We start from the raw sequence: 26,255 nt of genomic DNA on the forward strand, positions 1-26,255 counted from the left end.
TATACACACAAAATATTATATAAATAAATCTTTAAAAGATAAGCATGGTGGTGCAAGCCACTTGAGAGGTTGAGGGAAAAGAATTGCTGCAAGTTTAAGAGCAACCCTGGGAACTCTGTGAGACATTGTCTCACACAAAATAGAACACAATGATTGTCAGAGTTTAAGTGCTGTTGCTATAGAAGAGTTCTGAAGAAGCAATACACAACATTTTTGTTATCAATGCTTTATTGTTCAAAACAAAATTGAAATTCTCTGGCACATAAAACAATTATTTCTACAAAAGGAAAGCCTACAAATCTTGATAATTTATACAAATAACAGTTTTTCAAAAAATAAAATTTTAATTTAGTAAACTTGTCTTGTGCTCTACATTTTTCGCACTGTCTGCAATGATCCACCATAAATCCCTGAGCAGAGACATTTTGATCATGTTCTAACAACCCAGCCCTCCCCTCCCCGAGTTGGTCAGTTACTAAGTCCAGCCCTGTAGTGAAAAGTGTCAGGGATGTGTAGGTATTAAAGATCCATGCATTTTATGATGCAGGCCTAATTATTAACACCACTTGGAAGCTGAGTCATGTGAAGTGTGGCTACTGTGAATTCAGTGAACCTAAAGGAACTAAGTGTTGGAAAACAGAAACAGTAACAATAAAGACATAAAATGTCAAGACTAGAATGCCACAACAACAACTATTGAAATAAATAAAAAGTGTTAGACACTGAATTTATCTTTATAGCCTTATATTAAATTCTTTTTTTTTCTTTTTGTCCTAATTGCCAATGCATTAGAAAATGAAACGTATACTTCAACCCACCATTTTGGTTGACCATGGGTTTGATGTTGTTAATGTTAAATATTACTCTGACAACACAGTGATTTAGTTATAATTTAACTTCTGGCCCTTGAGTGAAATGATTACAAAATAATGTACACATTGTAGGAGGGCCTTCTCATTAATCTCATCAAAAACTCTCACTACATTTGTCCTTCTCACAAAGAGACTAATGCCATAGGACCACTACTTCAAATTCTTTATCTACCATATTCAGATACATAACACAATGTATAATATAGGGAAAAACATAGTATTTTCTGCAGGTCCAGCTTCCCTTCAATAGAATCACTAATCATATATGTATATATACATGAAGTATGAAAGGGAAGGAGAAAAGTTAATTTTTAGTTGCAAATAACTGGCTTAAACAAATCTCTTTTTTTGTTCGTTATTTTGCTATGGTTGGATAATAAATAAATAAATATGTAGGGAATATAATAGTTAATTTCTCTACAAAGAAGTTGCTAATGCACCGGTGTTCCAGGAATTTAATTTTAGTAGCAAATTTCATGTACAAGCCAAAAATGTTAATAGATTCTTTTTTGTTTCTTTTTATAGTTTTTAACTTATAAATGATCACTGAAATACCTAGTAGTAGGTAAGGAAATAAAATATTCAGTTTTCTATTGGAAAGTATCTTTCAACCGAGAAAAGCATTTGGCAGAAGACATAGATATATGCAGGCTGATTCTTACCTCTATGACATCTTAAAATAATTTATTTTTGACATCTTTCAGGAAGAGCAAAATAAAGTAATCTTCAAGGATTCATCTCCATTGCTGTTTAGGCATCTGTTACGAATTCATGGGCATTTCACACCAACTCTTTCCAAAACACAAAACCATCGACAACAATCCTTATGCACTCATCCTTCATTGACTTATTATAACAACCGTTGTCTAGGAAGCACCAAGGACTTTGCCTTATATAGTCACTATTAGGTACTGGTAATGGAACATTCACAACGTCCCTTAGTGAGCATGTGTGTTAACCAGGAATAGACATTGTCAAAGGTAATTTCAAAAGAATTAATACAATGAGATCTACTGAACAGTATTGGAGAAAATGCTGACAACGTTAAAACGAAAATGCCTTGTGACACACACCCAAGGCCTCCCTAGGCCCTCTCATACCACCTGTACAAGCGGTTAGCTCTTCTCTCCATGCTCTTTTTGAGACATGAAAAACACAGGATGTTCAACACTGGGAAGCCTAGGACATTCAAACCATAACACGTTCATGTGTATGAATCAAGAAACAACTGCAGATTCCAACAGATCCTGACACAATGTTAAAACTAAAGTTTTGTAAGCTTCAATAAGCAGGCTGTCCCAGGGAGGAAAGACAGCAGCAGCGTAAGGTCACTGGGAGTCACACTATGCTTTAATCACCCCTGTCTTCACACTTCACCTTAAGAATTCACTGTGGCTGGATGGGCTTTCTGACTTCCTCTCACAGTGTTTAAGGAACAATATAATTTCAAAATTCTCTTTCAAAATCGAATAACATCTGCAACTGAGATTTCCCCCCTCCCTTCTAAGAACGCCAAAAAATCCTGTTAAGTGCTCTGGTTTACAGTCTACGGGTAACAATTACACCCTCCGGGAGGTTTTCAATGTTCCCCTTTTTGGTGTTAAGGGCTGTGCCCATAGCAAAGTGGATTCTCCCAGCAGTGGCAGTAACCATGACGACCTCTGTCCTGGACTTGAAGTCCATGGTGAACTTTTATCAGAGCACGGCTGGGAAGTTCTGTCCGTTCGTGAAGCCAGTTTTGACCAACATAGGAGGAGATGAGTCCTCCCGGGTCAGGTCTTGGAGGTCTTCAAGCCTTGCTTCTCCATGATGTTCCACAGCTTGCGGAGATTGGACTGAGTGATGACATCATCTGGCTTGAGCTGCAGAGCCCTCAAGTAATTGGCCTCTGCCTTCTGGAGCCGGCCATTGAGATGGAGTATGGCTCCTAGGTTCATGAGAGCAGCGGGATACTGTAAAAAGAGAGAGGAGGTGAGTGATATAGAGGCCATATCAAGAGCTCCTTCAGGGAAGACAAAAGTCCTCATCCTCTCATGCAGATGATTCCCATGTCTAGAGGCATCTGATGTAAGCAATTTACCAAGGTATACAAATAGAGACAGGAAGAATACACATCTTCAAGCTGCTATGTACTTTAAGGAGGACAGGCAGTTAGGAAATGTATCTTTTTTCCTTCCTCTTTAATGGCAAACCATAGGTAACATTAAAGAGACTGAATAACCTAGTCAGACTGATTTTTGGAACAATAACAAAAAGACTTTCAACTGTATCAGGTCATGGTGGTACAGCCCTCTAACCCTATCAGGAGTTGAAGGACATCCCGGGATATATTGTGAGGGTTATAAGGCAGCATTGACTACATAAGGCCCTGTTTAAAAAGAAACAAATTTAAATAAATACAATTTCAGATAGAATTGATCTTCTGAAAAACCCTCAAATACAGCTTAGTGACACAGTGCTTACCTGTCTTGCTTAAAACTCTGGGTTCAAGTCCCAGTACCACAGAACAGAAGCAAAGCAAAGCAATTAAAAATATACTTCAAAGATAAGACATGGAAATTGAGGGAAAAATGAAAATTGATGTCCATGCTGTCTTGCCTCTTCTTGACTCTATTCTAGGCTTTCTGTGTATAAACATTAAGTTATGAGATCTATTGTTATTTTCAGAGAGGAAACCCTGAAAAAAATTAAATTTAACATCTTTCCCAAACCTAAACTAAAATATTTCCCAAGACAAGGCCCTTACATTTAAAAATTTTAAATTGTTAGATTTTTTTAATGGTGAATGTTTATATAAATATATCAAAGTAAACAATACCAAAAAAGGAACCAATTTAAAATATGGTATAGGAAAATGTAACCTAAAAAAGGCCATTTATACAACTTGCTGAAAAGTACTTAAGGAAGAAGAAGAAAAAAAAACAAAAAAAAAAACCTTAAGTAATGCTTATACCATGGCAAGTGAAATATAAAACTATCATGTAAAAAGATTGGTAAGAAATTAAAAAAAAGATTGTGATAGCCATAGCTTATTGCAAGGATTTTTGTCTCCAAATTCTCAGATATCTGTTAATGAAAGTATATTGTGATGGGAAAAATATTTTGCTTGCTATCTACAAATATAAGGGCTGCTGCCCTGTTTATGTCCTGTCCCGAGGAAGTTCTTGCTAACAGAAAGCAAACTTTTTGGCAGCTACATAAATATATATTTCAAATATCAGACAAACAATGTTGATATGCTAAGACTGTGCTTTCATTTTGAAGATAGTATCAACCATTAATTGTCCTTCACTCTGTGCAAAAGCCAAAGATAATTTCCAATCATTTTATGATTTAGTATTTTTACAATGCATGCAATTTTTAGCTGAATTCATTTGACCCTACTGTTTACTGGAAAAACAGTTATTTCTGAACCAAATCAATGCTGGGGAGAGTGTAATAGCTCAGAGCAAACAAAAGGAAAAAACACGACCAGATTTCACTTTGAGGAGATCTGGGTTTGAGTTCTGGCTTCACCATTATGACCTTGGTAAAGTGGCCTAACACCCTTGTGCCCCAGTTTTTTTAATGTTTCTAGAAATGAATGCTTACATGGAAATAGTAAACAGATCCGTATGTCAGAATACAATCACAAGGTAAATACTCTGCAAATGTCATGGTTACTTTCCCTAGTCTATCATATGCTTCTTGGTAATTTTCATAATTTTGACTTCACTGGCTAGAGAATGTCTCTGTATACACATCAAGTTCTCCTGAGTTCTAAACTGCTAGCCATTATTTTCAAGCTTTTCTACATTCTTTCTTTCCAAAAACAATACCACAAATATAAGCTATGCCTGATTTTCACCAACTTTTTGGCTAGGATGACTTCATACTTATAAAAAAAAAAAGATGGTCAGTTTCTAATTTTAAAACCAATTCAAATACACCCAGCTCTAAATTATATGACAGTGTAAAAGCTCTACACGGGGACCCAAAATAACACCACTTACTTCATCTTCTAAAGGAACTCTGCTCTCACACCACTGTTATCATCTCAAGCTCCTCAATGCCTGAACACATGTCTGAATTATGTCTCCTCACAGTGCTTGACATGACTATCCATAAACAGCTACTAAATTTTAGTATGTATGTATCCACAGGCCCCAGTACAAGAGATGCTAAAATAGGGTGAGAGAATCACTGTTGGAGGCCATTCCTTGTTAACCAGAAGTAGAAGCAGCCCAGGAACTGGGCTGAAAGAAACCAGATGGTTTTGTGGGACAGTCTTTATCTCCTCAATTACAGTGTTACCAATGTGTCTCTCTACCTGTAACGTGTATGCCTCAAATTGCAATACAGGGAGATTATTCAAAACACGCAGGGATTATGCAGTCAGATAGCCTAGTTCACATGCCAGCTCTACCACACAGAAATGCACATCTGGGCAAGCTGGGTGTGGTCTTGGAAACTCAATTCTTGTCCACGTGTGATGACAGAAGTATTTGCTCCATCCTGTTACTAAAGAGGTAATATTAGAATGAAATCATAATGCCCCTTTTTCCTTTCTTCCTCACTTTGTCTTATCCCTTCAAAACTGCAAACCAAAAATCTCCTTCTGAGTGTCCCTGAACATGCACCAGGGGTTCCTGACTGCTTGTGCCTGGATTAACTTTCTAGTCTTTTGGAGGTTATTCCTCTAACAGATGGAAATGAAAACCACTGGGGCTGTACACCATCCGAGTTACACACATATCCTGTATTATTGTTTCTAAACTACAGCCCAGTGGTTCTTCTGTCCTTTGGAATTATCTTCCTACCATTAGTTGATGAATAAATATTAATATTTATTATTCTTCTAAGAAAACACAATAAGGAAGCTAAATCTGCTTGATGAATGATTTCTAAATGCTAATTACAATGGTGCTTTTGTAACAAATTTAATTTGGTATCTCATATCATAGCATGTTACTCATTAAATAAAAATAATCATAAATCTATATTATCAAATTAATGTGGGATGGTACATCAAGGAAAGTCATTTATATTTGTTAATTGCTTTCCCTAAAGAGCAAAAATATCTATAAACTAGTTATGTGCATATTTTAAGAACATCCATAGTTTAAGAGGTTACATATTTAATTATAATCATAACATTTTGTATTATAAATACCTATTTTAATTGGGAAATTACTTTAGACATACAAAAACCTATATAATATACTGCATAAGACATCCCATAACTTATCTGAGTAAATGGTAAAACGTGACTGAAGTAATGGACATTGGCACCCAAAGTAACTGCTTTGAAAGTGTCAACAGTGATTTGGACATAAATAATTTTAAGTCTTTGCTAAAAGCATAAAAATAACATATAACATAGATAACATATAAATAACATTGCTTTACATCCAAAGACGAGTGGCTTATGTTCCCAAGCCTGTCATGTGTCTCCCTCCAGAGTGGTGGCTATTGTGGCTTAGTGCATACCCACTGCCCTGAGTAACTTCTGGTCTTCCAGACATACAATTGAGTTCAGAGAGTAGTCTTGTTAGCACTTCCAGACTGGATAGAAAATCAGAATTGCTGGCCCTACCTATGGATTCAGAATGTGAATTTTAACTAGATCCTCAGGTTCTTTTATTGCCATTAACATGCTAGGAGCACTGTCGTGAAGGTCATTTCTGGATCAAAGATGCTATCATTTTACAGCATTTACAAAGAAATTGCTTAGAAGAGGTACATCTTTTAGAGCAAAGTATGTCAGATCATGTATCTATCCCCTTGTAAAGTAGAATTCTCCTTTTAGTCATATAACTATTTAAGACAGTAAACGTTCAAATGAAATTTTATTAACAGAGCTGTAAATGATTAAATGCTAGGAGACGGAAAGAGATGGTGTAGAAACAGTGTGTGATGCGTGTCTAAACAGCCTGCAAGCCTCCCTGGCTATGGAAGTGAATGAAAGAATTTCAGGTGGCAGTCCATCTTATTATGTACTGGTGGCTTTGCTCTCTGCCAGCTGCAACTCATGGGCTGGGGATGAGACACACAGCCACAAGTGCCAATGTCTAGCCTCATCCACATGGTCTTTATTGAACACAGCCGATGAAATTTTCAGCGTGTTAACCATGGCAGGCAGCGGCTTACAACCCTCTAACACAGGGCTGCTGGCTTAATACAACAAATGAGGCCACCTCCTTCTTCACAGGCTAGAACAGAGAACCAGCCCTCGCTTGTTTCCTTGAAGCGGACAGATGCTTTACATCAAATGGAATGACTGGCAGCCATGTGGAGGCAGCATATGACGTCTTTTCTCAAGTCTCTAGAGAGCTGTGCCTTGTTATTTTACTGTGGTCTTTGGCTTGATTCTCTAACATTAGAGGAGGAAATTAAAACGATGGACATCAACTAGGGTAGAATAGAGCAAAGACACAAAGATTATGGAGGTCTGATTATAGCCCAAGTTCCTTGACACCCTCAAAAACTCAAAGGGTATCTAGGAGCATAAAGAAATTTTTTCTATCACTAGCACATCTCATAATGTTGGAAAGAAACTCTGAAGGACAAGTACTGGTGACATAAGAAAGTACAGAGTTGGGAATTCTGAATTCTTTTGGGAACGGGACTAAGATGTACAGGATGGGAGGGTCCAGAGGAAGGAAAAGGTTAGTCAGTATATAACCCATTAGCCCCTGAGGGGACTCATCTCTCACAGGACAAACGATGGGAGGGTGGAAATACAGTGCACTACTCAACATTTCTACCTATTAAATGCTTTTATTTCAAATCTGTTTTATTGATTCATTTCCAAAGGATCTGTTCATGTTGCTGAAACTATTTATAGCACTGTATATTTGCTGTGTGTGAAGTAGATATCATTTGAAAGAGAAAGCCTGACATCAGCATGACCTCCTCCTCCTAACACATATACTATGCATTGGAGGAATGTTTCCAAGATACCCACCTTCATCTTTCCTTCTGAATTTAATTTACAAATAAGCAAATTTACATACTAAAAGTGATTAATGGATTCTCGCTCCTTTTTAAAGTAGTTACCAAATAATTCAACGGTGCCATTCAAATGTGTTCGGTTGAAATTGCTTACTCGACTGAATTGACAAGAGAAATGACTGTACCACGATGCTTAAAAATTACTGGCATAAATATTCAGAAACACATGGAAAAAGAATTCTTGCATGAGTTTTTATGTATATCTAATAGACATTTAATAAATAATTATTGATGGTTTTTAATATAGGTCTTGCTGAAAAGCATGATGTGGACTGAAATAATATCAGATACATTAGATTCCTCAGTCCAGGAGATAATGTTCTTCCTGTTTTGCCCAGCTGGTGTGCAAATGGTCTAACATAAAACCAGACTCCTGGGGACACCACCCTTGAATCACTGCCTCCTAAGCCTACTGTATACACAAGCATATCACATTCAATTGTTAAATTTTGGTAACTGGACCTTAAAATCTCTCTTAAATTGTTTTCCTGGGAAGTTGGAGGGTATAAGCCAATAGTAGAGAGTTTGTCTAGCCTATGTAAGGCCTTGGATTTGATGCTAGCAACTACTAGCAACTACAAAAAAAAAAAAAAACACAGAAACAAAAAAACAAAACACAAGTGAAACACTTCTATTTACATCTTTTTCCTTTCTTCCATCTTGGTTTAAGCCTTAATCATTTTTTCCCTTATTTCTAGATTCTATAATTATTTTGACAGAAAACAAAAAGCCAACTCAACAGATGGTGGCAGAATCAAAGATGAGTCAAGCCATATGTGTTTTTTAATATATCCACTGAACTGCAGTTCCTTTCACACCTAGCTGTCCCCTCAGTACTGGCATGTAGTTCAAGGTTATAGATAGAATAGATATCCACTACAGTGTCACTGACCTACACAAACAGACATGGGAACTCTGCTCAGCCCTGCACAGCTGTAGCTCTGTTCTCACGCCCAGCCTCATCTCTTCCGTTCAATCTGCCCATTAAGCAGAGCACATGGTTTTGTGTATTCTTGAGTGGCCACATGTGTGGACAGACTGGCTAGGAACACTAACACTGGGGGATCAGCTCTGTAAGCAGCAGTGAGATCAGCTGCAGCAGGTGGACATTAAAGGATCTGCATGGGGAGGAAGGGCTGCACAGACAGACCAATGTCCCACAAGGCAAAGGAATATACATATAGTTTAAAAATTTTTCAAAGGGCATAACAAATATCGTGGACCCACTTAACAAATAGAACCTTATCAATACACCGAAGGCCCTGTCTGTTTCAGGTCTTTGTGCTGACCTCCATTCTCAGTGTTGTTGGGACTCGTGTCTGGCTTGAACTTGCACAAGTCTTGTGTGTGTTATCACAACTGCTGTGAGTCCATGTGTTCAGCTGCACTAATATATCTGGAAAACAGTATTTCATTGTAGTCACCCACCTCTGGCTTCCATAGTCTTTGTGTCTCCTATTCTGCAATGAACCCTGTGCCTTGGAATAGGGAGGTGGGACATACATGTGTCATTAATGAATGAGGATTAAAGAATCTCTCACATTTTGCACCTTGACCCATTGTGGGCATCTGTAACAATCACCATCTATTCCAAATAGATTTTCTGATGAAGACTTGAAAGATGTGCTATTTTGTGGGAATAGTAAGACATTAGGAGTTTACTTAGTAATATGTGCATTTAGAAGAACAGTAGCAGACTCTACTGTAGGGCCTATGGCCTGTCTAGCTATGGTTCATGGGCCACCAATGGTGCCAAGTACCTTTTTCTTCTTGTGGACTGGGCTTTAAATGCAGTCAGAAAGTGGTTGGTTACTCCCATGATGTTCTTGCCACTATTGCATAAGAAGGGATATCTTTTCAGACCAGTTGTTATCATAGTTCTTAGAGTCCACAGTTCACAGTTCACTAATGGTTATTCTTCTTCTCTGTATTATGCATAGAACATTCCAGACCATGAAGGCTAGCCAGTATGGATGAAGCCTCCAAGTGAGTGCCAGCTTGATCTCTCCACATTTTATAAACCAAGTATGTAGTATAGTCAGCAATAGGGTCTTTGTCAAGTTTTTTTTCTATTTCTTTTTTTAATTAAGGACTTTTTTAATTCATTTTTCATACCGACTACAGATTCTCCTCTTCCCTCTTTCTGCTCCTCCAACCTTTCCTCCCAACTCCCCATTACCTCCTCCAACAAGGTATGGCCTCTTGTGGGGAGATACCAGGGTACATTCAGTGGAGGCAGGTACAAGCACCTCCCCCTGCATCAAGGATGTGCAAGGTGTCCCAACCATAGAAAGGTAACCAATAGCATTGGCAATATCCTATAATATTTAGGGGTCTATGGGACCTCAGTGACAATAATTCCAAAAGAGGTAACAGATTCCTGGCACTTGACTTTTTTCGAGCCTTTTGGTATCGAGTTGGGACATTATTCACATTATAGGGTTTTTTAACAAAAAGTTCAATAATACATATTGACAAAAAGACAGCATCTTCAACAAATGGTACTTGCCAAACTGGAGAGTTATATGTAGAATAATAAAACTGAATCTTTGTCTCAAAATGTACAAAATTCAACTTCAAATATTTTAAGGACCTCAACATAAGAACCAATACTCTGAATCTGACAGAAGAGAACATAGGAAATATGGTTGAACTTGGTAGTCACAGAAAGAACTTTCTGGACAGGACCCCAATAGTGTAGGCATTATAAACAACAATTAGCAAATGGTACCTTATAATACTAAAGAGCTTCAATACAAAGGACAACATCATTCAACTGAAGATGCACCCTACAGAGGGGAAGAAAAAAATCTTTGCCAGCTATTCATCTAACAGAAGGTTCATTCTAGAATCTACAAAGAACAAACAGAACCTTAAATGTTAAGAAAACAAGCAACCAAGTTAAAAGGGGGGGGGCATGAAACTAAATAAAGAATTCTCAAAAGATGAAATACAAATAGTTAGAAAACATTTTTTAAAAGTTCATCATCCTTAGCTATCAAGGAAAGGCAGATTAAAATTACTTGGAGATTTTTGTCTTATCCCAGTCAGAATGGCTAAGATAAAGAAACAAAAACAAGACAAAACAAAACAGAAACCCAAATGATGACAAAAGTCCAGAGGGAATGTTTATTCACAGCTTGGGAGGAGTGCGATCTGGTGCATCCACTATGGAAGCCAGTGTGGCAGTTCCTCAAAATCCTAAAAATTGATACACTGTATGATTCAAATATACCATCTTTGGTTATATACCCAAAGGACTCTATATCCTACAATAGAGATATTTTGTTATCTGTGTTCATTTCATGCAATAGCCATGAAGGAAAACAGCCCAGATGTCCATCAAACTATGAATGGACAATGAAAAAGTCCATATTTCCCACAATGGAATTTTATTATTCAGCTATTTAAGAAAAAAAATTATAAAATTTGCAGATACATGGAGGAAGCTGGAAAGATTCATTCTGAGTGAGGGAACCTAGACCCCAGAAGGACAAATACTGTGTGTTTTCTCTCATTTGAGGATGATAAATTTGAATCTTCAGCTATATATTGTGTCATTTAGAATACCCAGGGGAGGTCAAGAAATTAGTAAAGAGCTGTGGGATGAAATGGGGTGGAGAGAGAATGCAAGGGCATACAGGGGTACATGGAAATAATGGAATCAGAAGGGGTACACTGGGTGGGGGAGGGGAGAACGAAGTAGAACAGGGAATATGGGGAAGGATGAATAACACTATATAACTTTGGAAAAAGTCATATAGAAACCAAGGTCCTCTCTTGTTTTTTTATTTATTCTTATTTTTATTTTTTGAGACAATATTATTCAGGCTCCAGACTGTCCTGGAACCCCTCAAATAGCTGTGGCTGGCCTTGAAATTGCCTTTCTTGTGCTTCTGCCTTCCAAGAGCTGATGTTACGGCTGTATAGCATTATATCCTGCTATCGGTGTTTCTCAACTGAAAAATATGGCCAGGGGTGGTGGCTGAAGCCTGTGTATACAGCATTGGGCAAGCTGAGGAAAATACATTTTAAGTTAGCCAGGGCTACAGAATGAGATCCTATCTCAAAAACAAAATTTTTCAAAGATGAGAAAATGAAAAAAAAAAATCTGTCATAAACAAAATGGGACTCCTTGAAACAGGATCACTGTGTGTGTGTGTGTGTGTGTGTGTGTGTGTGTGTGTGTGTGTGTGTGTGTGTGTGTTGGGGGAGTGAGTGATGGTACAAATGTTGGGAGCCGTATGATGGACTTTGGACAGAGGGACAGCCCCTTGAATAGTAATCATGTAAAATCCCAGGTCACTGTAGTGGGAGAACAATGGCACTTGACTATCCAGCCAGAACACAGAGTAATCTTTATTTATGATCTTCATCCAGTTGCCTTGCTCTATGGCTTCCCTTTCATGGCCTTTAAAAATAACAACCAGAAAATAATTTAGGTTTAGGATGATCAGAAACCTTCCTCTTTCCCCCACTTAGCAGTGCTTACATTTCTGCTGGCATCTTGTCCCATTTTTAAACTCCACCATCCGTACGTGCTTCTCTGTCCTTCAGTCCTCCTCTACTCCAGTATGTCTCTCACTTAAATATTCATATTTCTAATTTAAAAAAGGGGGTATTTCAGAAGCTTCAAGTTGTGCCTATAAGAAAGAATTCAGAACCTTCAGCCCTGGTTCTAAGCAGTCTTTTAAAATCTAGCATTCAAAATGAATCCTCTATGTGCTTTCTTTCGGGGCTACATGGACTTCTGTTTCTGATATATGCTCCTTACAGCATCCGTTCCCCTCATAGAGGACTCTTCTGACAATGGCCTTCTTCCTTTCTCTCAGACAAACTGCTCATTAAAACAAACAAAACCAAGCTGGAGAGGACAGCAGTCTCTATTCACTGCTTACTTTCAATGTTCCCATAGTACTGCCTGCATACATTAACTGCAACATTACCACAATGAATTAGAGCTGCTCGTTACACACGTCTGTCTTCTTCACTGAAGGGTGAAAAACTCATTGAGTTTATTCCAATTGTCTTTATACTGCTAGAGGTAGAGATGGGAATAAGAATGAAACACTCAATGAATACTTGCTGAGATTCCGTATGGTCAAGCAGAAGAAACTGGCTGAGCAATGGTCAATTCTATACAATGTCAATGTAATTTGACATGCATTTACTGAGCACCTATATGTCAAGTGCTCTGCTAGACACTAGCTAAGTAATGGACAAAAAAGCTTTTATTTTAATATAGACACGGAATTAGTTCATTTTTAGCATACCCTGGTATTTACTACAAGCCAGTAGGAGGTAAACCTGTATTATCTCCATGCTGTCACTCAAATTTAGGAGGTAGATAAAATTGCCACCCATGCTAACAAGGACCACACCAGAAGGACTCTCTATTCTCAGTTTTCCATCCTGATCATGATGACAAACGCATCCCTTGGAAGGTAAAGCAAGATGTGTCGAAATATAGCCTAGTAAGAGCTTTGAGGGAAGTGGAGTGAAAGCCTTTATTTTTGGGTACAAAGCTATGAGACAAGATGCACTAGCTGACTGCTGCCAGACTTTATATGTTCAAAATGAAAGTGTGCATGATTTTTTGCAATTAATGGGTGGCATCAAATCCTTTTCTTAAATTTATTTTTTAAAAGCATTTTTGGCAGACTGTTGAGAGCAGAGTTGAAGCTGGACAGTAATCCTAATATATAGGAGTCTGGAGTTCAATTAATTTGGAGATTAAGCTGACAATTATGACAGCGATGGTGTTAACCCTTCTGTGACCTAACCCACTTCAGGGGAAAATAGGTCCTAAAAATGCAACATGAATGCAATGTAAGAAGAGCCCTCATAAAACAGCATAGTGAAAAGAAACCCATAAGCAACACAGCACTCTCCATTTAGAGAGAAAATTTCTCTGAAGTCAATTTTTAAAATAAAGCATCAATGCAAAAAAAAAAAAACAAAAAAACAAAAAACAAAAAACAAATCATAGAAAGAACAAGGGCAAAGAGCACTGAAATCCAGCAATGGCAAGGCAGACTCTGACAGATTATAGAAATGATTCGTTTTGATTCCCAGTTTCAATGTAGTATTTGTATTTATGAACTAGCTTTTGAATAAAACAAAACAGACATGGGTTACAAAGAAGATACAATATTGCATTGAGGGAGTCGTTTCAATCTGTCAGTGACACATTTTATCCTGTGTACTCCATCCTTGCTACCTACATCTGCCCCATCCCACAGGGCATAACAGGAATGTTCATTTAACTTTTATGACTGGTGTGATTGCCACAATGTGGAATGCTGTTCATTTTGATGGCAGTCAAAATGTCAGCAGCTGTGGCTTGGCGGGTGAGCAAACAGTCATTTTAATGGAATCATCTCCAAGGTAGTGGGTAGCGCTAACAGACTCTAAAGCGCATCACTTAAATTACTTTTCAATGGAAAAGATGTTACTTCCGAGGTGCATTTCCTAATGACCTTAGTCTCATAGGGATGCTTTTCACAGGTCATGACACTTGCAGCATTCATAAAATGCAATCAGTGCACTGTTTATTTGCAGCAAGAACAAGGCTCATCACATGAAGAAAAACTACCAAACTTTTGCTCTTCATCACTGAAAATGTCATGCAGATGGGAATAGGGATAAAAATAAGAAGAAAATAAGAAATGTAGAAAGTAATCATAGCAGACAAGCATCATCTATGTGTCAAGAACGAACAAACAAACAAACAAACAACAAGCATAAAATCAAGTTCTATCTGCCCTAATTTACCTAGATAGGTACCATGAAATTCCATGGAATCTTCTTTGAACTAATTTCTTTGCCTTTTGATTTATGCAATCTAATTGACTCTACACTGTATTCAATAGTTTTAGCATGAAGAGGAAGGAAGAGCATGTGCACACATTCTTAATCATAGTCGTATTACAGAGAATGAATTCCAGCTGTCCAGGTTGTCTAAATGTGTATATATAAAAATAAAGCACGAATTTGAATATATGTGGTAAAATGACTGTTTATTCTGATAAGTTGGAACAACTCACTAGGATGTTATTAAATCATGCTTCAGAAATATGGTGGAAATTAGTATTTACATCTAAAACATTTAAGAACTAAGTTACCGTGAACGGCAGGAGAGGAATCTTACTTTCCTGGACTTTTACTATGTAAATTGATCATCTTTTTATATGTGTAAGACAATCAGGCATGTGTGCTTGTTGGAGTGTATGTTTATCATGTGGTTTAGACACATCAAATTGACATAATCCGAGGTATGCTGGAGCGAGGATTCAACAGATGCCAAAGCAATCAAATCTAGGAAATTATTTGAGCCTATAGAGATCACTTCTCTGATTCACTTTCATGCTTTCAACACACTGATATTAAGGAGCTAGCAGAGAGATGATGGTTTCTGTATTGCAGAAATGACAGATTTGAATGTCTTACTGTAAATTGTCACTGCTTAGAAGTATGGAAATGAGCATGTCAGTGACTTCAAAACAGCAGATTAAAATGGTTAGGGTCATACACGCTGAAGCTTCACTAAACTTCTCTAATGGAGTACCACTAACTCAGTGGCCCAGTGTATTTCTCACTGTAATCGGACTCCGTAAGTCTGATATCAGATTGCTAGTGAGTGTCTCCCTCCTGGATGTTCCTTCCCATGGCCTTCCTTGGTATGTCTATACAGAGGAGACGTGGGGAGATTCCTCATGTCTCCTCTGTTTTTGAAGGGCTTTATTCCCAGCGTAAGGGCCCTTATTCTCAAGGCCTAACCTAGCCAACCCCTATCGATTCTCTCAGAGGCTCCAGCTCCAGTCGCACCAGGATTAGGGTTTCAGCACATGTGTTCTGAAGACAAACAAATATTCAGTTCATAACAGGCAGGCAGCATAACTCCCCCACCCCCCTCTGTCACAGAGCAGACATGGACTATGTTGTAAACACACAGGATTAGTTAGGGGTGAGGTTCAGTCGGAACCACCACATTTCAACATGTCGTAAGACGGCAGCAAGCATCTACTCACAAAACACACATGAAGAGAACACACTCTCCCGAGCGAGCTAATTGCAGTGCCTTTACGCACACAACAATTGGAAAGTATTTCTCACGGTCTAAGTAACAATGGCCAGATTAAACATCAACGAACCAGAATGAAGCAATTCCCCCCCCAAAATGATAAATCCTCCTGGGGTTAAAAGTAAAATGTGAAGACTGCCTGAGGCACGGTTTCACTTTCACAGGGCCAGGCCTTTGGGGATACACGCTGGAAAAATAGTGATGGAAGAGGCGTTTACACATCATTTCAGAAAAGATTCCACCAGGACACACCAATTGAGGTGAAGCCACGCTTCACTCCGAGCTATTAAACTTGCCAAAGTATCACACCTGCAATAAACATAAAATAAATAAATGTAGCTTGCGGGTCTACCCCAAGCACACCAAGGGGCACTGAGCAGGAAAACTTCTCCCATGCACCGTAGAGACTCAAGTACCACCTTAGGATCTCTCCCTCCTGGGCATACTCTGCAAAGTCAGTACATGGAATGACTCTAAGCAGACAGTATCAATCATCTCCTAAATAAGGCATGTCCAGCTAGCACTGCTTTTACATTTATAAGATTTTAAAAACTGACTTGATGACATACTTTTTCCGTGTTCATATATAATACAGATTGTGCAATGCTTCTACATAGCCAACCCACCAGTGTCTCCTCACTTCCTTATTTTTGAAAACGCATGACTTTCTTTGGGACCTACCTTTCTTGGTGTAGTCTATTAATATAAACAAAGGAAACGATGTGAGCAAGGAACTAGCTCTACTGGAAGCAATCACATGTGCCCACAGTCTTAACACTGCTAGATTATTGACTGGCTACATCCTCACCAATCCTCTCAACTAACAACCCAAATGAAACTTGAAAAGGAAGGCAGAGACAAGTAAATCATTTCAGACTCAATTAGGAATTTGCCTATGGTGAATTTGACTTCCATCAGATTCATTTTCTATACCAAGTTAGGGAACCTTAATGATTATAAAAGTATGTGTCAAATACGTTGCATGTAATACATTTCTACCCTCTGTAAGAAGTAATTTTGTATGCACAGTATAACAACCTGAGATCTGATATTTGACTGTGCTAACACTCAGCTACTTCTCACTGCTACCTGATTCATGCCTGAACAAGCCAAAAAGAAAAAACAAAAAACAAAAAACACTTCACCAGAATTATAATAAGGCATATCTTTTTAGCTCTTTTATGTAAGAAACCAGAGGCATGATAATTTCTTGCTACTACATATTAGTTATTCAAAGACAAAGTACCTTATGAATACTCTACTAGCTATCTAATTAAATTGTAGGCCATTTATGTCACAAATGTTTAATGTCCATTGTGTATAATAATTAAATCCAATTTCAGTGTCTTGGAATGGCTCATAGAAATTAAGTTATGCTCCAATGCCGGTAATTTGATACTTTTATTTAATTTAGTCAAAAATATAAGTTTAAGAACTTTGCTAACTCCTTGGTGCACCCAAGAGAAGAATTAAATGGTAACTATAAAAGTAACATTCTTCGAAAATTAATGCTACATGAGTCTGATGTACTACATAAGTGGTCTCCAGCAGAGGATTCGGGATGCAGGTGGTCATAGGTCTCCTCAACTCCAAAACTTGTTCATAGGGGAACAGGTACCATGGACATCTCAAGAAACAGAGATGTAAGATATTTTGGCATCTTTTACTCTATAGATTAGGGAGAAAAAAAACTTCATATTGATGAAAAATAAAAATTTAATAAAAAAGGTTACTGACATTCTTTTTCAGACTCTAAATATTTAAAATCAAGTGTGTCCTGCAGTTCTTTGAGTATGAGTTTTAAAATTATTAGTTTCTTGTTGGGTATGGAACTGCATGTTTTTAATCTCAGAGAAGGAGAAGCAAGTGGATCTCTGTGAGTTCCAGGTCAGTGCCGTCTACATCGTGAGTTTCAGGCCAGCCAGGTACATAGACCCCATCTCAGAAGATGAAATGATGAGTCTTTTTAACTGTTACAGCCCATTTACAGTTTTCCTTTAAAATGCAATTTGTTAACTCACTAATTCAATCAATACCTAATTACCGAGCAGTTTCTACAGGATGGAGTCAAACAGTACACAAAACAGCTAATGTATCAGGTCTGATGGAGCTTATATTCTCTCTCTAATACACAAACAATATGTGTGAGCAAGATAGATACAGTGATACATACTGTCTTAGGTTTTCTACGACTATGAAGAGACACCATGAAAACAGCAACTCTTATAAAAGAAAAACATTAAATTGGGGTGGCTTACATTTTCAGCGGTTTGGTCAATTATTATCATGGTGGGGAGCATGGCAGTGTACAAGCAGACAAGTTGATATGCAGGCAACAGGAAGTAGACTGTCCCAATGGGCATGACTTGAGCATATATGAGCTCTCAAAGCCCACCTCCACAGTTATACATTTCCTCCAACAAGGCCACACCTCCTAATAGTGCCATTTTCTCTGGGAGCCATTTTCTTCCAAACTGCCACACATACTAAGATTAAAAAGTGAATCAAGGGCCGGGCGGTGGTGGCGCACGCCTTTAATCCCAGCACTCGGGAGACAGAGCCAGGCGGATCTCTGTGAGTTCGAGGCCAGCCTGGTCTCCAAAGCGAGTTCCAGGAAAGGCACAAAGCTACACAGAGAAACCCTGTCTCGAAAAAAAAAAAAAAAGTGAATCAGGGTATGTGTTTAAGGAAAGAATGGTTGGGAAGGTCATAAATTAGTCTGTAAATCTTGGCTGACTTATCTTTGATCCCCAAAAAGATTCAAAAGAAGAGTCTATAAGGACATATGAATACTACATCCATAGACAGCTAACAACCACCAGTGGGGCTGAGAGGAACCTGAGCTGGAACACACTGGAAATATGGAAAAAAACATATGGCCAGGAGGAAGGAATAACCATTGGTCAAATGTTTTTCACAAGACAAGGTCAAATGTTTCTCACAGGACAGAGACTGTAGACCTGAGAACAAGTGCATGATTGATTGGGGCAAATGTGTGATGGAATAGGTTCAAATGAAGAAGCAAAAGATTTGCTTTGAAGGGAAGCTGAGAAATGGTGTGGTTGTTAGCTAAAGAAATGAGGTTAAAAGCTATTCTTAGTGTTTTTACAGGTTTGTAGGGAGAATATGCTTTAATGGTAATGGGAAAATTGTCAAAATGGGAGGGAGAAAGACAGGGAAGGAGGAAAGGAGGAAGTGGGGAGGGAAGGAGAGAGAGAAAGGAAGGAGGATGAGTTGAGGGGGATTATGATGAAATCCTTTCCTCCGCATGCCAGAATGTTGGCTGATATGACCTTATGGAGGGTGCGGATAGGCAACTACAGCAGTTGTGATTTGAGAGGTGCAGCAGATAAATTCATTTCTTAATGTTATCATTGGATAGCTCTAGCAGTCCTGTGGTCCATGTTTTATACTGTTAATTTTCTTTGTACTACAGCAGCTGGTTTAAAACATTATTGATGACATTTTTACTTTGTGACCACTCAATCTCACTTAATAAATAAAAAAATTATAAATCAAGTAAAACAAGTATATCTTTAACTTGGGATTCAGTGATATTACATGCATTAAAAAAGGAAGCTGCACTGTTTAGTGCAATGATTCAGATAGCAGTTACTAACTACAGGAAAGGAAGAAATGAGATGAGACTAATTAAGACACAAATGGAAAGTAATTGGAAAGGGTTACTTTTGGGGTTAGATGATATGCTCACGGGAATGTCTTTTTTATTAAGTGCATTTGCTTACACATATTAATATGTTATGTGAGTTATATATTACATTTGATACTATAAATATTTGGTTTTACAATTATTCTTTAGGATCACACGCCCACAGGGCTTCCTTGTTGACAAAAGCTCCAAAGACAGTCCTCCATGCTCAGAGAAAATATTCCCTTGGGCCATACTATTGACTAAGATAAAAGTGGTGGTAGTTGGGAGGCACATTGAAGACTGTATTTCTGGTAATATCCCTGGGCCTTTTGCTCAATGCGATAAGCACACCACTCTGGTCAATGTTTACCACAGTGTTTATTTGTGTTTGTATCATGCTCTCTGTTTGGTTTACTCACCATCCTAGAATGATTTTTATTCTGCCCAAGGTATGTATTTTAAAGAGCTCTTCACTAAAAGGCTGCTGGTGGCAAGACTTTTCAGTTTTTGATTATCTAAGTCCTTATTTCACCGGCATTTTGAAAGATACCTCTAGCTGACAAGAATATTACAGAATTAAGAAAAAAATTGTTCTTCATTTCTAAAAGTGCCCATTCCATAGCATGCTGATTTTCACTTGCTGTTCCTACCGATTATTGATTTTGGTTAAATTGGTACACTTTATGGATATATTTCATTCCTTCTTTGGTATTCTCCAGTATCAACAGGGTTAGGTGAAGGTAGATTTCTACTTATTCACTTTGTCACACATTATGCTATATATCTCATCACTCTAAACAGTTTACGGCCCAATTATATACTTTAGGTAGCTGAATATATGTTATGTCTTACTGTATTGCTTTAGCTTGCTTTCTTTTTATAATTTCAGTACTGGGGATCAGAATTAAGCCAGAGCATTGTAAATGCTAGGCAAGTGCCATGTCACTGTGTATCTCCAAGCTCCTTTTCCCTCAAACTTCTTACCTTCTCTTTATATCCTGGTTTTCCTCTTTTGTGTAGAAACCTAGATAATTTGCTCACACACATCTCAAACTTGCTGCTGTTCTTAGGAGTATCTGACTGCTGTCTAAGTCTAACCACTGAGTTTTGATATCACTGTGATTCAGGCCCTATCTCCAGACTACCCATTTTCATTTCTAGCCTCTGGAGACACAAGTGGCCAAGCTGGGTCCTACAGAGAAAAAAAGCACAAGATCAGGCCACAGAATCCCACCAATCCTGGAGCTTGCCCCAAGACCAGGCCACAAAATCCCATGAATTCCAGGCAACCCAGAAAAGTGCCACCCCTACTCCCACCCCAGGAAACCCTATATAAGCCTGCTTCCTGCTCAGTCCTTTGCTGATTCTCTCACAAGCAGAAGCAGCCACCCTCCTGTGTCTTTCCCAATGAATCTCTTGTGTGAGGTTTGTTGTGCAGTGTGACTTTGTGGTATTCCTTGGCTCCCGACGGCTAGGATACATTTTCCTTCAAAGCCGTAACACTTATACCTTTCAAGATCAATTATTTTCAACATAGTTACACACAACTATATGTTTCTGGTAATTTCAGTTTCTGTAGTCCTTAGGAATATGAATATTTTGCTTCTACTGACTCTTGGGAATATGCTGAATATATCCATCTTGAAAGTGGAAAAGATTTTCAGCGGAGGTATTATTCTATCATCTACCCAGGACTTAGAAAGAGGATCTGTGCTCTCTGGACAAAAGTCATTGCAAAGGTCATAATGTTCTTATAATTAAAAGAGTTGGCTCTAGTAGAACTTTAGGGTGGTGGGCATAATAGTGGAAGGTTAGTCAACAATAATGGAGGAGCTGTGGCTAAACAAAGGGGAGGCTCAAAGGAAACTGGTCTTAAAACATTTTTTAACTCACAGGAAGACTTGGAATAGCAAATGCAGATAAGAAACACTAATGAAAACACACAGACAGCTAATAACATGCTGTGACATCCTCCTGGAACGATGTCCACTTTTGGAAGAGTTCTGTTTTATTTAGCTTACAACTGAGAAGCATGATAAACCCACAGTTCATTTATCAGAAGTATCAAGTGAAAGTTATTTTTTTCCAACAGAGAAAAGTTATCCTATGCATGAATGTTTAGCATTTTGACAAAACTACTTTGTGATAATACAGGGCAATTTCAAGTCGATGCTATAATTTTAGGAGAGCTATTCCACCTCTTGCCAAGAGAAAGTCTAATTCTATCCTCACAAAATGAGAAGGGATTTGCCTTCCTTCATCTAGCTTCTCCCTTTATCATTTAGCAGCAAATTACAGAGCAAGGCCTACTAAGCCCAAACACTGATATTTAGCAGACTAAATATATTTGTGTCTTACTTCACTTATGGAAAGAGCAAAAATAGCCTACCTTCCCTGCTGCCAATATTGATGTTTGCAGGATGGATAAGGGACTTGTATGATAACTTTCCTTGTTATCTAGTCAAAAGCAAATATAGACACATCATATCACAGCCATCTTTGTACCACAAGGACCTGAAACCGCAAACATTTACACAAGCACAAAGAGCTATAGCCAGCATGAAAGCAAGCCACGTACACATACCTGTCGCTTACAATATTCCTGAAATATCTTTATAGTATTAATTTGTTAATTCCCTACTCTATGCAATTTCCCTAGTGAAAACATCATTCAGATGCAGTTGGCGCTAAGCATGGTAAATAATTTTAATGCTCAGGGAATTATTTATTTAATATTCACTACATTCAAAGCCATTAGATCTTGTCTTGCCATCTGTTTTTAATGGGCTCAGAGGTATCTTCCATTAATTAAACAACAACTATCTTACATTTGTTTGTTACTTTTATATTTTCAAATTATGTTTGCTTTTGCAACAGAGTCTCATGATGGATGCAGAGAGATACAGGTCCTAAGAGGGATTAAGTAAGCTGTTCTGGATAACATAACTAGTGAGAAATAAGCCACGTCCTATACTCAGCTCTTCGAAACTATTTCTTTGTCCTTTTTCTCTATGATAAGTATTCTAATTTATTAAGATAATGATATAATCACGACTTTCATCTTGACAAGCCCTGGTGGCGGGTTCATAGTATCTGGCACAGCATTTAGACTCTCTGAACCTCTAATACCCCAGACGCATGATTTGGGGGCAGAGGCTAACAGAAAGATGAAGAGAATGAATGAGTTGGTAAGTCTTCTTGTGGCTGTGACAACATACCTGCCACAAAGTCATTTAAAGAAGGTCTGTTCTGCCTTCCGGTTTAAAGACATACGTTCCATTTCGGCAGGGAAGTCATAACCACAGGAGTGGTAGCCCGGCTAGTCACATTGCGTCAGCAGTCAGGAAGCAGATGGGGGCAAGAATTTGGGACTCAGCTATAAAACCCACGCCCAGTGACCAACTTTGTCCAGCCAAGCTTCATTGCTCGGAGGTTTGAAAATATTCCCAAACAGCAGCATCACTAGGGACCCAGTGTTCAAGCACATGAGCCCATAGGGGACGTATCACATTCAAATCCCAGCAATGAGCAAAAGTATTGAGAGAGGGTAAAAGTTTGTATCTATATGAACTTTTCGTAATTTTTCTCAAAAGAGACTAAACAGCACTTGTACTCTATGAAACTATTCCCCATTTAGCCTTTATGGCTTGCTTCATGCACTCCAAATAGGAAAATAAATCACTATCTATTGAAAGCAACACAAAAGGAATCTTGACAATTGGCGAACTGCTCACCAGCAGCACCCTTAAAAATCACAGTGCTTAGGTATGTAGAAAGACAACACCAGGAATATTTAACTATACCCAAAAGTCACTTCAGTTTTTTCATGAAATGTGAAATAAAATGACAAACCACCAAGCTAAATGCTTGTGATTGTAAGTCACTTCCCTTAAAATTTCATTTCTCATTTATCAAGTTATGCAGAGCAAAGCTTGTTTTCAAATGTGATCACTGTTGTTTATGGCTTGCTGCTGAATGATGAAGAAAATCAAGATTATAAAAGATGAAACTTGGTACAGCTCAGACATTCCAATATTATAATTAAGACATTGCTAAGTAACCAGAGACATCCAAAGCATGTTGGTAGAACTGTGCCAGGTTTCAGAGGTTTTTCTATAGCAACTTCAGTGTTCCTTAAGTCTTAGGAGTTGTAGTTGCAGCCTAATGTTGTTAATTATTTTAATGAAAAAGAAATAGTGCTCTCAGAAGAGAGGATACAGAATAGCCTCACATTCATTGCTGTTTAGAAACACTGCAAGATTCCGTCCACATCATTTCCTGTACCTAACTACCGTTGTTGTAAGAGTGTTTTGTGGAAAACAAGAAAAATGCCTGAGTAGAAGGATTTTAATTAACTTATTTGAAAAAAAAATTGTTTCCAGAGACACACTACAACCATGTATGGGAACACACAGTCAGAACTGCTACAAGGAAGGTCTGTGCTCAGAGGTCCTGGGGTTCCATTCCCATTCTCCCGCTATCAACTCGGTCATTACATTATCTTGCCAGCTTCCGAATGGAAAATGAAGCCAAAGTGAGGCTGTGGAAACAGCTGCCCAGCTCTCTTCAGCATTACCAAAACTAAGTCATAGCATAGATACATAAATAATTCTCAAAACTACACAAAATACAAGACATCATTTTACAGCACATATTACGAAAACAGAAGGCATAGCCTTTTAGTTGATATGTATAAGCTTCCAGGTGATATTATGTTTCTGGAACAAAATCAGAGGGTGCAAATATCAAGGATATAAATAAGGGCAAGATAACTGGAAAACTGGGAAAAAGCCAACATTATTTATTCATACATATATTACACATATGTACATTAATATATTATATATACTATATATGTGTATCTCACACATACAAATATATATAACACATATATATTGTACATATTTCATGTACTATTACTATATATGTATATTATATACATGTATATATATATATACATATATATTATTAAATTTGCTGAGGGGAAGCATATAGTGTCACAGAATAACTTCTGGAAGTTGGTGCTCTCCTTCCATCATGTGGGGCTCCAGAGAGCGAATTCAGGTCATGAGGCTTGGAGGTCAAAGTTCCTTTACACACTGAGTTATCTCACAAACACATGACTGTGTGTGTGTATGTGTATGTATGTGTGTGTGTGTGTGTGTGTGCACATCTCAGTGTATGTACCTGTGTGTATGCATGTGTGTGTGTGTGCGCTTGAGATGAAGTGGATATAATTCTGCATAGGCTAGAAGCTTCTATGGAATTGAGGAAAATCTTGCCCCTCTGATCTTCCTGCTTTCACCTGCCACGTTCTAGGATTACAAGTACATGCCACTATGGCCAGCATATTATTTACCTAAACATATGAGATATGGTTCAATTTTGTGAGTCTTTAGGTTGAAGAATAACAAGAAGAAAACCTGGGGAATCTTTTGATTTGTCTTCCTCACTTAAGAAATAGAAAGGGTCATAAACACCTTTGCATACACCACCCCTCCCCCAAGAGAGGGGTGGGGAGAAATATATCTTAGGCATAAAATCCAAAATCTTGATTTGTCAATTAGAATGTTCTTCCTGATGCTAGAGGAATTTGGGAGAAAATAAAATATATCAATAATAACACAAGGGTACTGAAAGCAGCATATGTTTAGATTTTAGATCTCAATTGCATTTGTATGTGAAGAGTACAAAGGAAGGTGTGCACAGTTAGAATTCTATTATGGCAAAGAGTTAAGTCCTTTTTGTTCCTTTGCCTATGGGGTTGCTTCTCTTTAGTCCAAAGCTTTTCATTTTTGTTACAAATCTTTACCATAAATGACAAAGTGTAATGGCTATTGTGTAGGAAAAAAAGGGAATTGGGCTTTTAATCTTGAAATTAGAAGTTCCCTTGGAAATATCTGAAAAAGGAGAATATCTCATATTTTACTTGTTTGCAAAGTGGAAAACTCAAGTCTTCATAAGAGGATGTTGGCACCAAAAAAAAAAAACAAAATGCAATGATTATGAGGAAGACTTCTTTTTTTTTCTCACTAATGGGAATGGATTCTCCCATTTGGAATGGAAGATTAAAGACCTTCTCAGCAGGCTTCTGTTCTTGTACCATTAGGAGCAGTGCCTATGTACACGGAGAAGACAACTGATGAACTGATTCCTGGACAATGACATCAAGCCATGGTGATGCATGGAATATATGGGCAGTAGGAGAATTAACGGAGCAAAACGGTCACAAATGTGACATTCCAGACTATTGTGTACTCAATATGGACAGTAAATGGTGCTGGGAAGGTGGGGGTGGGCAGAGACACAGAGACAGACTGATATAAGAAACTTGCAGTTTTAATGGCAGGATAGGAGAACAGACAATTAAGGCAGATAGAAGTTATAAGCTTCTTAAATTTCTTTTTATACAAATTACTATGCAACATTAAGTTAAGGTAATAAAAGGACAGATTAGGACAAATATCACTGCATGCTATTTTCTGAAGTTTCAGAGAGGATCTGATGAACTACTGAAGAGTGGGAGGAGGAGGGAAGCCTGCTAGAGCGACCACTTGAGTAGAGGGCACGTGTGATACCTGGTGTACAGGACCAAAAGGAAGAGATGCTCAAGGGGAATGAAGTCACCCTTTCTGAATATATCCATATCTTCTCA

At 38.0% G+C, this 26,255-nt stretch overlaps 1 protein-coding gene across 1 annotated transcript in view; it reads right to left on the reverse strand.

Moving 5' to 3' along the window:
• Positions 1-216: 216 nt before the first annotated feature.
• The window catches only part of Tmtc2 (transmembrane O-mannosyltransferase targeting cadherins 2), a 412,694-nt gene continuing 386,655 nt past the window's right edge, over positions 217-26,255 (reverse strand). The window contains exon 12 of the mRNA XM_052753250.1: positions 217-2,824. Coding sequence (XP_052609210.1) covers positions 2,645-2,824 — 180 coding nt within the window. The 3' untranslated portion in view covers positions 217-2,644. The remainder of the gene's footprint in view (positions 2,825-26,255) is intronic.

Source organism: Peromyscus californicus, unplaced genomic scaffold, assembly GCF_007827085.1.
Source record: "Peromyscus californicus insignis strain IS unplaced genomic scaffold, ASM782708v3 Scaffold_24__1_contigs__length_46423439, whole genome shotgun sequence".
Classification (NCBI taxonomy): domain Eukaryota; kingdom Metazoa; phylum Chordata; class Mammalia; order Rodentia; family Cricetidae; genus Peromyscus; species Peromyscus californicus.